Genomic DNA, 14,259 nt, shown 5'->3' on the forward strand with positions numbered 1-14,259 from the left:
GGCGGCGGCGTGGGCGTGCGCGGGCGGCGGCTGGCAGGCCTGGGCCAGACCCTGGAAGTCGAAGCGGTAGGCGTAGCGCTTGCCGTGCACCTTGCTCATGATGTTCTTGTCGTAGTAGTAGCGCAGCGCGCGGCTCAGCTTGTCGTAGTTCATGTTGGGCTTGCTCTTGCGCTCGCCCCAACGCCGCGCCACCTCGTCTGGGTCCGTGAGCTTGAACTCGCCGTGGCCGCCCTCCCACGCGATGCAGCCGGCGTTGGCGCGGTCCGCCAGGAGCTCCAGCAGAAACTGCCACAGTTGGATCTGCCCGCTGCCTGTGGGGACGGGGCGGTCAGCCACGGGCGGGACGGGGGAGGCAGGAGGTAGGGGAAGAGGTGAGGCGGCAGAGCGAGCCGGCCCGGGTGGGAACCGGCGTCGGGGAGGGGAAGGGCCCGTCCGCAGGGGAGCTGAGCGCCGCTGCAGCGGCTGGCCACGGAGGGGCTGATCGGCGGAGCGGTCCTTAGCCTTTCCCGTGCTTTTGCACAACGGAAACACCGCTCCCTCTTAGGAGGACGCAGCCCCACGGGCTCCTGGCTTTGTGAGAATTGGGGAGGAGGGCGAAGGGCAGCCTCCGCCGCGTGGAGGCAGCAGTGCACCAGGGCACGCGGCTCCGGGAAGCCCCCAAAGGCCGAATACCGGCCCCCTACTGCCGCCTCGGACCTGCGCCCTTATTCGGAGCAGAGAGGCGCCTACATGGCCGCACGGGGTAGTCTGCCCAGGTGCTTAGACTGCCACATCCCAGCTGGACCATGTCCGCAAGTCCAAAGGGAAGAGGCAGGGGTGCGGCGGGACCACCCCCGCCGCTAGACAAGGCCTAGCCCTCAAAGGCATACAGTTGGACAGGCCCCGCCTGCGGTGGAGAAGAGGTGGAGGCTGGCTTTCTTGCGCTACCAGTCAGACAGGAAAGCGAGCAGTGGCCTCCGAAGCGTGCGGGGACCGTCAGACTCTGAAGGCTCCCCACCCTCCCCAGGGTCGGGGGTGCAGAGCGCCGCGCTGGCGCTACTCGGGTTCCGCCCGGTTTTTCGGAGCAGCCGGGATTCCCGGCATGGGAAGGTGTCATACTTGAGGGCACGATGCACAGCTCTGAGGAAAGGAGGTGAGACCGGGACCCCGCTGGGCTTGGCTCCCTGCCTCCTTCCGTCTTTGGCCATCTCTGGGCTCTTGGGGCCGGGCAGTCCCTATTCGGGATTGCTGGAAGCGCGCAACTAGGATTTTCACGGATATTCGGGTGATGAGAGAGAGGGTTGCCCGAGAATTCTCACTCCCCTGGTTTGGAGCCTCAGTCAGACAAGGGGAGAAAAATCTTGATACAATGACTTCCTCTCACTCTTTTAGGGGAGAGGAAAAAAGGATTTTCCTCGAGGTAGTCTAATTATTGATTCAAACGAATAGCCTGGTGGAGCCTCTCTTCCTCTCTCAACCCTCGCTCTGAACCTAGACGCTGCCCTTCACCATCCTTTCTACCCCAATCCCTCCACACCAGCTCAGCGAGTAGCCCCCTGACTCCAGGTCGGGAGCTTCAAAGGGTCAGGAACAAGGGAAGGTTCAGGGAAGATTTGGGTTAAAATGTGCAGCTGGTACCCACGCAGACTGACATCAGGGGCTTGGAAACCCATTCTTGTTGAGAGTCGTGTAACCTTTTGGATCAGGCAGTTGGCAACGTTTGTCCTTGTGGTTACCGTAACTTGGTGAGATCTAGGGTACTGAGGAGGGTGGGGGGAAGCTGTGGGGAGGCTTTGCCTCGAGGGCCAGCCAGGCTCTGAGACCAACAAGGCAATGCCAAGAGTAATTTAGAGACTAGCAGAGTCCCGGTGTGGGAACCTGAGAATCAACATCAATGGCCCAGCGAACTTGGCCCCCGGAGCCCTGCGGGTCTGGGCCAGTGAGGCAGTAGGTGCTGGCCCAGTGCTAGTGGTGAGAAGGACTGGAGTGGCCAGGGAGTAATTACCCCAGTCCCCTTGCCCAGAGGTGCCTCGGCCTTGTGCTCCTGCGGCCAAGAGGGAAAGGACACCAAGCACCTGGGTCCTGGACCCTCAATGTAAAAGGCCAAAGGCCAGGATACTCTCCCTCTGTCCTAGTCTTCAGGTCCAGCTCTGGGACGCAGAATATACTGAGTGGAGCCAAACACCAAGTGAATGCCCCCTCCCCTCAGCCTCCCCACAGACATGCCTAGACCCTCCCTTTCCAGAGCCCCGAAGTGCACATCTCTTCCACCCTCCCGTGGCGGTATCGCCCGTCCTTCTGGGGTGGGTGCCTGGCCTCCATCCACTGTCCTCCTCCCCGCCCCCACCCCGTCCGCGGGCCAGCTCACCTTTCTGTACCGCAGGGCTCAGCGGCCCCCACCCCGGGCTCTTCCCTTCCTTGAAGAGACCGTCTCCGACGGGATCTGTAGCAGCAGGAAAAAACAGTCAGGAGGACCCGGGCGGAGGTTGTGGGCTTGACTGAAAGGGCTCCGGGCCAAGGCTCGGGGGTGGGGGGTTGGGGGTTGGTTCCTAGGTGCGAGGCTGGGGGCTCGAGCCGCCAGCTCCTCCTCCCCGAGCCTGGCCCGGGCGCGCGCGGCGCGGAGCCCCTCCATAACGCCCAAGTCAGGAAACGCGTCCAGGAAAAAGGAAATCCGCTTTCCGAACGGGCCGGCGGGAGCCTTATAAAGCCGAGCAGGGAGTGCGCGGGCCGAGCGGGAGCGCCCGGAGCCCATCGGAGAAGAGAGGAGGGCGCCTGGAAGGCTGGGCTGGTGGGAACGCTCGGAGCACGGAGGTGAGGAGCCACGAGGGCGCAGGGGCGACGCTCAGCTGACCACAGCTTCCCAACGCTGAACTCACACTATGTCAGTCCCTGCCACACCGAAGACCCCTGCTCCCCCTACCAGGCTCCCTCAGCCGCTGAGCTTGCGCCCCCGGCCTCCTGGGTTCCCAATCTGCTTAGTCCTTAGACCTCACACTAAAACCCCAAAGCTCTCCATCTGCCTTTAAGGTCCCCCAGTGCCCTAGATTGCTCAGTCCTCCCAGCAATCCTAGTCTCTGGACCGCGTCCCGTTCCCTTGGACCCCAGCAACCCCTTCCCATGCCCGAACCCAAACTTCCAGCCCCAGGTCCTGGTGCCTCCAGCCCCCGGCTGGTCCCTGGTACCTGGCAGGTACATGTTGATCAGCAGGGGCTGGGAGGCGCCGCTCTGTCTCATCGCCGCCAGGGACTGGGTGGTGGGAGGTGTGGGGGGGGGATGAGAAAGGGGGGACGCGTCAGGCTTTGCGCTCCGGGGCACCGATCCCCGCCCGAGGCAACCGCGGGTGACAAGGAGAAGACGGCGCGGGTCCGGCAGGGCCTGGCGGGAGGGGGCTGCCCGGGTGTGGCGGGGGATGGAGGGGGTCCTGGAGCGATGCTCCCAGCTACCAGGCTGCCTGGAACCCTCCGGCCCCCCGCGCGGGCAGGGGCCGCAATTTCCGTTTTAATTAAAGCGCTGCTGCCTCGGCCCCCCGGACCCCGCCCCCGCCCCTCTTATCGCCCCATCGCAATAAAGTCTCCAACGCGCTGCGCCGCAGCCAAGCGCACCCAGCAGCCCCCAGCGCCCCGCAACCCGGGAGACGCGCGGGGGATGGGCCTGGGCCTCCCGCCCTAATAGGGGTCGGGAGCGCATTTCTTTTCCGCCTCCGTGACTCTCAGCAAACAGCGATGGGGCAGGGTACCCGGCCCCACCTCGGACCCCCGGGGCCACAGCCCCTCCTTCCGCCCATTCCAGCCCCCATCACGGCTCCACTCTCCTCCCCCTTCCTCCCCCCACCCCCACCCGGGTTCCCGTCTCCAGGCTGCGTTATCTGCATCTTCACTTTTAAATTTCCGCTTCCCTCCCTCTCGCCTGTCGCTCCGCTCCCGGCCGGGCAGCAGTTGCTCCCTTTATCTCCGCCCCCTCCTCCTCCCTGCGCCTTCTCCCTCCTCCTCCTCTCCCACTCTCTGCTCTTCCCTAGAGACCCGATCTCCTTCCCTGTCTCCCTCTTGCTTTGGCCTGCTTCTTGCCTTTCCAGGGCTCCCCGCCTCTGTGCCAGCAGCGGGTCGTCCCCCTACAACTTCAAGCGGGTTGCCCCCCCCCCTTCTAGGTCTCTCCTCTCCCTCATCTAGCCTCTTCAATGCCATCCCCTTTCCTGACTCTATTCTCTCTCTTTCTCTGTCCTACCTCTCTCCTTCCCCTCCTTTTTTCATTCTTTTGTCCCGGACTAATCAGTGTCATGCAGGAGGATTCCGAGCCCCCTTCCATTTCCCCCCCCAAAGTATTGCTCTTCCACCCTTCCCCATCCCCTCTCATCCCAGGCTACCATCCACCCTCTCAACTACTCCCACCCTGGTTATCCCTGAACCAGGCTGCAGTTGGCGCTTTGCTCTAGCAGGAGTAGAAAGGTTGAAACAGGGTTGTGTGCTGCAAAAGGCCTCCAACCCAGGGGAGATGTGGAGGCTGAAATCCCTTCCAAAGACACTGATTGTGTATTAGCAAAGCTGATGTGGTTCCCAGGTGGCCCGGAGTCTCTGAGTACCTGTGGGGCTTCCTTGCTCAAGAGAGGCTAGCTAAGGAGGATGCTAGCTGAAGACGAGGCTCTGGGCTTAGGAGCCCACCCACAGCCATGCAGCATCTGGTGGCTTCTGTCAGAATCGGTAATCTCAAGGCATTTCTCTCCCACTGCTTGAGTCCAGGAGGTGAGGAAGCTTGGGACTCCAGGGCACACAGATTAGAGTGGGGAAGTTTCCTGCAGGATCCATGATCCTGGAGTGCCTGACTGACGGTGGCTGGAAAGTCCAACTTGTGGGCATTCTGCAGGGCTTCATTCCTCACTTGCTATAACTGCTAGAGTGTTCATCTTTGCCGATGGAGGGTGCAAAATCAGAGTAACAAAAGGAATGAGGGAGGCAGAATCCCGGCGGAACTGGGGGATCCCAGGACCCCAGGATCCTAAAGGAAGATGTAGATGAGGAATGTGGGGAGAGCGAAGAGGAGAGATTAGAATGTTCCTGGAGACCAAGCCCAGGGCTTCATAGGAGGGGAAGGCCTTGGAGGTGTGGTTGAGGTCTCAATCTCTTTCCTTCGTGCATTCTCATTTCCTTCCCAAATAAAAAATGAGGACCAGGAGATCAGAGCTGAGAGAGTGGGGAGGCAGTGGGGTTCACTCAATGTTCTCAGCAGAAGGCTGAAACAGAAAGAAGGGAGAGGTGCTCAGAGTTGGAGCTCTGTGTTTCTGGAGCTCTGTGTCTCTGCCTCACTGAAGACTCAAGTGCTGGAGGGGTAAGTGAGCTCTGGAAAGAGCTGGAAAGAATTTGAGAGGTGCTCCCCACCTCCACTGCCACTGGGTCTTGGCTGCACCAGAAAGGAGATGACCTCTTTCATCCCCTTTGGCCTTGGCTGCGCGCAGCCAATGGATGAATCCCAGGCAGCTTCTCCTCCATCCTCCTCCCACCTGGCTGGGTCCCAGACCCACAGGGTTCTGCTTGCCATCAACCTGCCTAGAATGCAAGGAGGCTGGAAAGGTGAAAACACTCCCAGCCTGGCCTCTGAGCCCCCTACTCCTTAGGGGCCAGTGTGGGAAGCAGAGTTGGACTCCTCGGTCCAGGAAAACCTAGAAGGTTCGTGTTGACAAAGGCTGCAGCAAATATTAGCTCTCTCAGTTCCCTAGTTGTACAGATGGGGACACTAAGACCTAGAGACAGGGAGTGTCCTATTCAGGTTTCCACTGCCATTCCTGCAGCCATCTTGCTGACTCTTCCCAGCAGCCACAGACCCTCCTAGAGGGAGAGCAGTTTAGCTGATGGTGGATACTGGATCTGCTTTTGCCCACTGCCTAACCCTGAAAAGCAGGAAGAGGGGAGAAGGGCTGTTGGCCTCTGAGGCTAGTTTGTCTGGGTTCTGGGTTCAACTCTGGTTCCCCCTTTTCCTAATTATATGATTTTGGGGGAAGTTAGTGTCTTCATCTGTAAAATGGGGATTACATTACCTGCCATACAGAATTATGAGGCTTATATAACCTGTGCTGTATTCAAACTCTATACATTTACCTATTGTTACTCTTACCATCCTCCAAGAAGCTAGTTAGGAGCCTGTGACCAGGCAGGAACTCCAGACTCTTTGGGGACCCACAGAGGTTTGGGGATCTGCTGAAGCTTGAGGCTTTTATCCACAGTTCAGGTCAGCGTCCCCTTAACAGCCTGAATTTGGGGGCAGGAGCCCTGTGTTCAGGTCCTGGTTTTGTCACCAGTAAAAGTGGATGACCTCATCAAGGCTTCTCTCTCTCAGACAGCCCAGCTTCTTCCTTCATTGGTGAAATGGATGAAGTATGGAAGGTGTTAGGCGCACCAAATGCAACAGGGGCATGGACTCTAGAACCCATCCCATTAAAAAGCAGGATTCATACCCTGCCCAGAATTCTGTCCCTTGCTCCCCTGATCCTACCCTGGGATCCATGGATGGGGAGGGCAGTGCAAGGGAATGAGGGCCCTGCTTTGACCGCCCTGGTGCTTTTCCATAACACCACAAGCATTTTCAGTGGTTTCTCCTTGAATCCTCACAACCCTGTGGGACAGACTAAGGCAGGGATCAGTAGCCCCACTTCACAAGTAAGGGAGTGGGGTGTTCAAGGATGCTATATGATTGGATCCCAGGTGTTCTGACTTCTGGTCCAGGGCTCTTCCTAAGGGAGCAGATGCCTGACTTTGCACATTCCCTTGGGAATGGCTCAGGTCCAAGTCTGACTGTTAGCCCAACATTGCCCTACCTCCTCTGGGCTCGGGTGATGGTCTGGGCCACTCCTCCCCATTGATAGGTCCACTAGAGGCTTGAAAACACAAGCATCCCTGAAAGACAGAATGAGGGGAGTCCCCAGGGCCTTGAGGGCCCTGCCTATGTGGGATTGAGAGTATCATTAACTGGACCAAAGAGGGAACTGGGGAGAAACTGCATTGGTGCCGGGGGGTCTGGTGGCTGCTACCACTCAGCCCCAGCATGGCTGTGGGCTTCTGCCATCTGCCCCAGAACCCAGACTCACTGTGGTCAGTGGCTGAGGGGTGGCATCTCCAGCTCACCAATCCTTTGAAGAGAGGGGAGGGAGAGGAAGAATGAAGAGAGGGTTCTTTGGAACAGCTGAGTGGAAGGGTATGAAAATGTTTTGTCAGTGCTGGAGTTCAATATCGTGAAGGGATTGTTGTTCAGACAGAGGTCTGGGGGCTCCACTCAGAGAGAGAAAGTCTCCCCTTCAGAAGGCCCTGGGAGGCAGTGGGACCTCCTGCTCGTTTCTCCTCTTACAGCCTTGCTTCTCTATAAGGCAGAGATTCTATAAAGCTGGGAAAAGGGTCCAGGCTTTACTCTGGACCCTTTTGGATAGGGAGCCAGGGTGAAGATAAAGGCTGGAAATGCTCTGGGGGTTAGGGAGAAACACAACTGAGCCCTGCGTAGAGTTAAGGAGGTCCTGCCGTGCATGCTCATGCCTGGCCCAAGTGGTTGAAATGGAGCTATGAGCCCTGCTGTAGGACTGCACCCAAACCAGAGAATGGCAAAGGTGCCATGTGTGCTATGGTACACCTGGCCCAAGCTGATGGGCCTTTACCGTGAGGGGTATGGGACTGGTAGTGTTCCACAGGATCCCCAAGATTCTTACCAGAAGTTTTCTCAGCCCTATCAGGGTCTAGCCACATACATTCTAAGCCAGTTTATGTACTCCATAGTCAAGAATCCTGAAGCCTGGAAGGAGGGTCATATTGGCAGTAAAGGACCTTAAGAAACAGGATAAAGATCACAAAGCAAGACACCAAGAAAGAGGCAAGAGGGGCAGGCAGGTTCAGGAGCCTTTATTGAGGGTCCTCAGGGGAGGTGTCAGGGCTGTGGAACTTAGTGCTGGACTCTTCGAATGGACTGCAGCAGCCCGGTGTGGGCCTGCGTGCCAAATTCAGTGTAGGTACGGAACTCCCCACTGTGCCGGTCCCGCTCCAATACATACTGGTAGCCCCGGTAGCCTGGGTACTGGTAGGCCACCCACCTAGTCCAGTGAGAGCACAAGGGTGGTAAGCAGACTCTGCCCCCACCCCCATCAATGTCCCCCATTAGTAGCCCTCCTTTCTCAGCCCACACCCCCACCCACAATGAAGCAAAACCATTGTTTTGGTTTTCCCTACATGGATCTCTTCCTGCCCTGCCCACTGCTCCAGGTCTTCTTATCATGGTCACCCCTTGTCCCCATTCCCAACCTCCATTTTCTCCTCATCCATCTTTTTAAATATCCCTTCCTCTATCGCCACACTGGTTCTCTGACTCCTATCTCCTACTACCTGCCCCCTACAGTCTGTCTCCATCATCTCACTTCCCCCTGTCCCCCAGTCCCCAACATCTCTTTACCATGTCTCTTAGCACCCCATCGCCTTTCCCAACCCCCCTCCCTGGTGCCCTTTGCCTCCCTTCTCTTCTCATCTCCTTTGTTCCAGTCCCAGGACTCACGCTCCAGAGCTGACTTTGAGGGAACCCACATCTTTGCTGGCCCAGCCCATGGAGGGCAGGGATGGGTAGTCATCGCTGAGTTCAAACTTGCTGCCCTGGAAGTTCTCCCCCTCAAACAGGGTCACACGGCTGTCACTGTGATTCTGAGGCACAGGAAGATGGGGGTGGACAGGTCAGACTCTCCAAAGAGGTGTTAATGGGTACATTCTCAGCCCTGCTTTCCCCACCTGGCCTTCCAACACAGCTGTGCAGACACTTTGGCTCCACAAACATTCCCAGAGATCTCTCTGTCAGGTCCATAGCAGTCTGGGAAGCTGGGATGCTCAGAAGTCCCCAGCCTAGTCCCTTCTATGTCTTTGGGTTGAGGTGGTGAGACTGAGGGTTTCCCAGGGACCCTTCCAGGTCAGGGCTAGAGGGTATCTTGTAATATGGACCTATTTGCAGAAGGAAAATCAGAGATCCTGAGAGAAATTTGGCCCATTAACCAAGACAGTTTTCCTAAAGGTCTTATTGACTATTCAATCCGCCGCCCAGCACCTTGAATACAGCCTCTCACAGGATTGGGCGCAGCTAAGGGATGCCAGATGGCAGAGTCAGAACAGACAAGGGAGGGCATCAGTGTTGGTTGGGTCTTGCCTTCCATAGCCCTAGAGCCTTCCCCTCCTGGAATGGAGAAGCTAGGCTGAATCGGCATTTGCTCTTTACCTTCTACCTCTCAGTCCCAAGCCTCAACGGTAGGGTAGCTAAGTCAGCACAAGTGAGAAGTGGGATCCTCTCCTCCAGTGACTCATTTGATTCATTGCCCACCCTTCCCCCGCATACATACACACAGAAACTGACCTTTTTTTTTTTTTTACCAATGATCCCTGAATTGAGTTCTAGTCTCATCTTCATGTTAACTCTTGTGTCGGAGGGCAAAACACTTTGCCCTTCTGAGCCCCATTTCCACACCTGTATATGAGGCTAACAGCAGCCCTCAACCTTACAGGACTGTGTGATGACAGAGGCTGTTGCTCACAGGTGTGGAGGACACAAAGTGAGGAACAGTAGGTGGTCAAGACTGGCCTCGGCGCAGTGCTGTCCGTGGTGCTGATTTTGGGCACCTGACTTAGGCCCACTTCCTGAACTTGGGGAGGCGCTTCTGGTTCTGGGAAGTAATGCCGCCACCACCCATCTAGGAATTGTATTTACACATCCCCATACAGTGACTGGACAGCCTTTCTGAGGTGCCATGGTGGGGTCAGGGCCTGGAGGTAGGAACTAGGAGGCAGAGAGGGAAGGGGAAGGCTGTGCTTACTGCGCAAAGCACTGGCCGGAAGGAGAGCAGCTGGTCACTGTGGTGGCCACCACTGCCACTCCAGGCGCTCCAGCGAGGATAGTCACCCTTCTCCAGAATGAACTGCTGTCCCTGGAAGTCGGGGTACTCAAAGGCCACCCAACTGGGGAAAGATAAAAGAATGGGAGGCATCTGCCCCAGACTCACTCCTTCCTCTCCCCCAACCCCCACGGTGTTCAAAAAGACTAACTGAGAAACCAATAATTTTCTCCAACCCCAGGCCCTCACCCTGACATACACAGTTCATGGCAATCTGGCCCCCTCTAGAAGCTAAAAACACTAGACCACCTGCTATCCAGGGTTTGAGGGACCCAGGCTTCCCTCTTAGGCTCCTCAGGTTGGAAGGAATTTCCAGCTTCTGAAGATCACCTATCCAAGGGTTCCTACCTCAAGGATTTAGGTGTCCGCAGAGGTTGTTGTAGGAACCCTCCCAACTGCAATAGCAGTCTGTGATAGCAACAACCTGTGACCAGTCGGGGGCCTCAGCTCTCCTGAGGGCTGGGGGGCTCTCAGAGACCAGGGTGGAGCGACAGGAGGGGATTTGGCTTCTTTTATTATACCAAGCGCAGAGCCATCTAACTCTGCCCAGAGAAAAACTCTAGGGAGGAAATAACTACACTGGAAACCGCTCCAGGGTTCAGGCTGGTCCCACGGGGCGCCCGCAGAGGGTTGCCTCTCGCCTTTATCCCTTCAGTTCACACGGTTTGCGTTGTGGCGCACGGGGAGTTCTGGGGAGGTCAAGGGGTTCCCCATGCGGGTCGGTCTCCCTCAGGCAGGGCTAACAGTCTGGGAAACGGAGGGCCGAGAGCTCAGGTCCCAGGCTTGGAGCTGAGGCCAGGGGAGCCCGGCGCACCCCAACCCAGCCCCGCTGCGCCTTGACCATCACTCACGCGCCATTTTCCACCTTGACAGAGCGCACCCTGCGCAGGCTTCCGCGCTCGGCGATGTTTGCGCAGTCGCTCAACAGCCGGCAGCGGCGGCCCTGGAAGTCCTCCTCGTCCCAGAGCGTGAGGCTGGCGGGCGTCGGGCCCGGCGCGGGGGCGCTGCTCATGCCGCTGCGGGCGAGAAGGGCGGGACCAAAGGTTCAGCGTCCCGCCAGGCCCATGCCTGCCCAGCCCGGGTGGGGGGTGAATACCGGGCTGGACCCGGGCTGCTGGCGGCTCTCCCTCACCTCTTCCTCCCCGGCCCGGAGGAGACCCTGCCCCAGCCCTGAGTATTCACCGGGTGGGGTGAGCGCTGTACTGACGGAAAATGGAGAGGCTGCGCGGGGGCCGGGCGTGCGGGGCTTTATACCGGGCCTCGCCCCCCTCTCCGCATTCTCTCCCCCTGGGATGGGGGAGCTGAGTCAGCGGGCAGGCTGAGGTCAGTTCTGGTGTCCTCTGGGGGAGCCCAGGCCTTTCCCGCAGCCGCCAATCTGGCCCCAGCCCTCGGGGGATCTCACAATAGAAAGTGCTGAGGCACAAGTCCTGCGCCCGCCGCAGCTGAGGCTGACTCCGCTTTTCTTTTTTGGGGGCCTGAGCCAGGCAAGGCACACCCAACCTCTGGGCAGAACGCGCCCTCCCTGGCCCAGACCTTTAGTGATGGAAGTACCAGGCCACTCTGGGGCCACCCGGCTAAGACCGCGAATTCGTGACTTGAGGAGCGGGAGTTCTTCCCAGCGTCTAAACTCCATCTCTTCCTCAGGCCTACGTCGAGGCCTCTCTTTTGGGCGACGCTGGACAGGGTCATACACGGCTTTCAGCAAGCGACTTTCCTCACACCCTTCAGTCCTCTTTTCCACTGTGGCTCCTTTCCTCCCAAGCTTGAGTTCCCAGACCCGGCTCTGCGCTCCCGGAGTTTTCTTACGCGGAGGGGCCAAGCGAAGGCAATGACCAGGACTCGCCGCGAGGCGGCGTTGAGCTCAGGAAACGTAAACCGCCCCAAGGAGGGCGCGGATTTCCGAAGCGCTTAGAAATAATAGTAACTACTGGAGTGGCTCACTGTGGTAGGTAAATGTTTCAACCTCAGCGCTACGCTCCCAGTCGCCAGACGGAGCTCCAGGGTCTGGGGACTTTGGTCGGGGCCTGAAGGTCCTAGGCTCTGGCCCTCAATCCCAGTGCCGCGTGTGGTGGGGAGAAGGGTGGAGAGTGGGGGAGGGAGAGGGGGAGGAAAAGCTTGGGGCCTCAAAGGGAAGCCCCAGGGAGGCCGTTTCCTCCCAATTCACAGCCGAATTTCCTAACCATCACAGCTGTCAATAAGGCACAAAGACTTCTGGCAAAGTTGTGAGCTTTCCTTAATGGAGGGGTTATTTCAGCAGAAGTGAAGGGGAGAGTGAGAAGGGAACTACTCTTTTGTTGTTCCCATGAGCCAAGTACTTTCTTTATAGACTCAGCAACAGTCCGGCGAGGTAGGCTTGGACATATAGACGTGGAAACTGAGGCACCAGGGGGCACAGGGCCTCCTCCTCATTCCCACAGCCCGTGTCAAAGCAGGATTAGAACTTAAACCCTTTGACTCCAAAGCCAGTGCTCTTACCACTCAACACCTCGTGACTGAAAGGACCCAGAGGCCAGGGGCAGCTGCCCCAGCTCCTGGCAGTCTACCATGCTGGCCAGCCGGCCTTTCTCCCAACCACCAAGCCCATTCCCACCTCCGAGCCTCTGTTACCTGGAGTGTCTTAGTCACAAGATCTTGGCAAGCTGGCTCCTTTGCTACCTCCGGAGTGATGCTGTTCCTGGCATTTACTGTTCATCATATCACCTGTTTTCTTGATAGTGTTTATCACTCTGTAAAGTTGTCTTCTTCATCTTTTGTTTAGGAGTGTTTGTGGGGCGCCAAGCGCCTCCCTTACTAGAGTGCAAGCTCCGTTTAAGGGGAAAGGGGCTGTGTCAGTCTTCTCTTTGTTATCTTCAAAAGCAGCACAGTACTGGGCACAGAGCAGGTGCTCAATAAAACGTGAGTGAGTGAGGGAACAAGGTGGACAGGCTGTGCCAAATGTCCATGGGGGAAGGGGTATAAAGGAAACTCCCCAGCGAGAGAGCAAGGGTAATTGTTTGCCCACTCTACCAGCCCCCCTCCCCGGCCCCAAAATTCTGGAGTACTGAGAACACGCACTGGGAGCCACTGGAGTGTCCCTTGGGTCTCTCTTTTCACTGGTGAGGAATCGCTATTGAGGATCATAAGGTGTGTGAAGGTGAATGTCAAGAGCAAAGCGCCCTAAAACAGGAGGAGTGAAGTCCAAGTTAGGAAGGTTTGAGTCACAGCAAGGACCACTACAGCCAGGCTTGACTGGAGATAGGGTTGGAAGCACGCCCAGTCCCCTGAAGCCCTAACCCAGAGGGGGTTTGGAGAAACACAAATAGGGTATAATTTCCCCCAAGTCCAGAAGAGAGAAATACAGACTGTCGAGGGAGGCCAGAGCCCGTCCTGGGTTCTTCGCGTCCTGGCCCTTGCGCCTGGTCTCACAAGTCGGGACTACGGAAGTGGCGGGAAGTGAGAACCTAATCTCTCCTTCCCTCCCGCTCCCTCCCTCCTCCATCTCTATCGGACGATTCTGGATTCTGCCGCCAGGGGGCGCGGGCGGGCCGCGCTTGGTGGGAAGCCGGCAAGGTGGGGTGGGGTGGAAGCGGGAGTTGGTGGGAAGCTGAGGTCCGAGGGGCGGCGCGCGCAGGTGGCGAGTGCGTCAGGCTGTGCGTCTGCGCTGGTCCGTGACGCGGGCGCCGGGTGTTAGCCTTGAGGGTGCGCGGGTGTCTCTGTCAGAGGAGGGGCGCTGTGTCTGCGGGCGCTGGGGCTGGGGGCCTAGGCAGGGCCCTGAGATCCAGGTTCCACCTAGGTGGGCAGCTTCCAATCCAGCTGTTGGCCAGACAACCATATGCTCCAGGAGGGTGTGTGTGTGTGTGTGTGTGTGTGTGTGTGTGTGTGTGTGTGTGTAGGGCCAGGGAAGTAGTGGGGAGGTAATACTAGTTGAGATCCAAATTAGAATTAGGAGTCCAGCTGGGACTTGGGGTGGGGACCCTTCGTGTGAGATAGGGCACCTTTCTAGTCTTAAATCCTGACCATGGCTCTGCTCTAAGAAGCTGTGAGGTACTAGCCAGCCTCCTCCCTCCTGTGTACCTGTTTCCTTATCAGAAAAATGGTGTGTGGGGTCCCCAGTCCATGGCCTTTAGTCCTGTCTGTGACCAGCTCTCTCAGAAATGGGCACACCCACCAAGACCACCAAGAGCCAGTTGCCTAGACCTTTCTCAGGGGCCCCACATCCCCCAGACCTTCCCCCTGGCTCTGGGCTTCCAAGTCATGGAGAAAGGGAAGAATGAGCCACTGAAGGAGAAGGGGCTGTCTGGCGGCCCTGCCTGGTGTGCTAGAATGGGACTCTGGGATCCTTGTCCTTTTTTTGTGTTATAGACCTCCACCCAGCCTCCCTTCTCCACGAGGCTGATCCAGCTGCAGCCCCC

At 57.9% G+C, this 14,259-nt stretch overlaps 2 protein-coding genes across 2 annotated transcripts in view; both read right to left on the reverse strand.

Moving 5' to 3' along the window:
* Positions 1-3,775, reverse strand: part of FEV (FEV transcription factor, ETS family member) — a 4,204-nt gene extending 429 nt beyond the window's left edge. Inside the window, 6 exon segments of the mRNA XM_034642545.1 lie at positions 10-311; positions 2,348-2,422; positions 3,162-3,240; positions 3,242-3,339; positions 3,342-3,400; positions 3,726-3,775. Coding sequence (XP_034498436.1) covers positions 10-311; positions 2,348-2,422; positions 3,162-3,240; positions 3,242-3,339; positions 3,342-3,400; positions 3,726-3,775 — 663 coding nt within the window.
* Positions 3,776-7,849: 4,074 nt separating this feature from the next.
* CRYBA2 (crystallin beta A2) lies at positions 7,850-13,042 on the reverse strand. The gene is made up of 5 exons (XM_011233610.2): positions 12,476-13,042; positions 10,720-10,884; positions 9,791-9,932; positions 8,494-8,636; positions 7,850-8,038 (listed from the first exon to the last, which is right to left on the reverse strand). Exons 2-5 carry the CDS (start codon positions 10,878-10,880, stop codon positions 7,891-7,893), a joined length of 594 nt encoding a protein of 197 aa, XP_011231912.1. The 5' UTR covers positions 10,881-10,884; positions 12,476-13,042; the 3' UTR covers positions 7,850-7,890.
* Positions 13,043-14,259: the final 1,217 nt, after the last annotated feature.

Source organism: Ailuropoda melanoleuca, chromosome 2 (assembly GCF_002007445.2).
Source record: "Ailuropoda melanoleuca isolate Jingjing chromosome 2, ASM200744v2, whole genome shotgun sequence".
Taxonomy (NCBI): Eukaryota; Metazoa; Chordata; class Mammalia; order Carnivora; family Ursidae; genus Ailuropoda; species Ailuropoda melanoleuca.

Coding starts and splice junctions, on each gene's coding strand:
- CRYBA2 (XM_011233610.2), bottom strand. CDS start 10,880: ATGAGCAGCGCCCCCGCGCCGGGCCCGACGCCCGCCAGCCTCACGCTC. Junction 9,933..10,719: donor GTCAAGGTGGAAAATGGCGC/GTGAGTGATGGT, acceptor ATCTTTCCCCAG/TTGGGTGGCCTTTGAGTACC. Junction 8,039..8,493: donor CTCAAAGTCAGCTCTGGAGC/GTGAGTCCTGGG, acceptor TCACTGGACTAG/GTGGGTGGCCTACCAGTACC.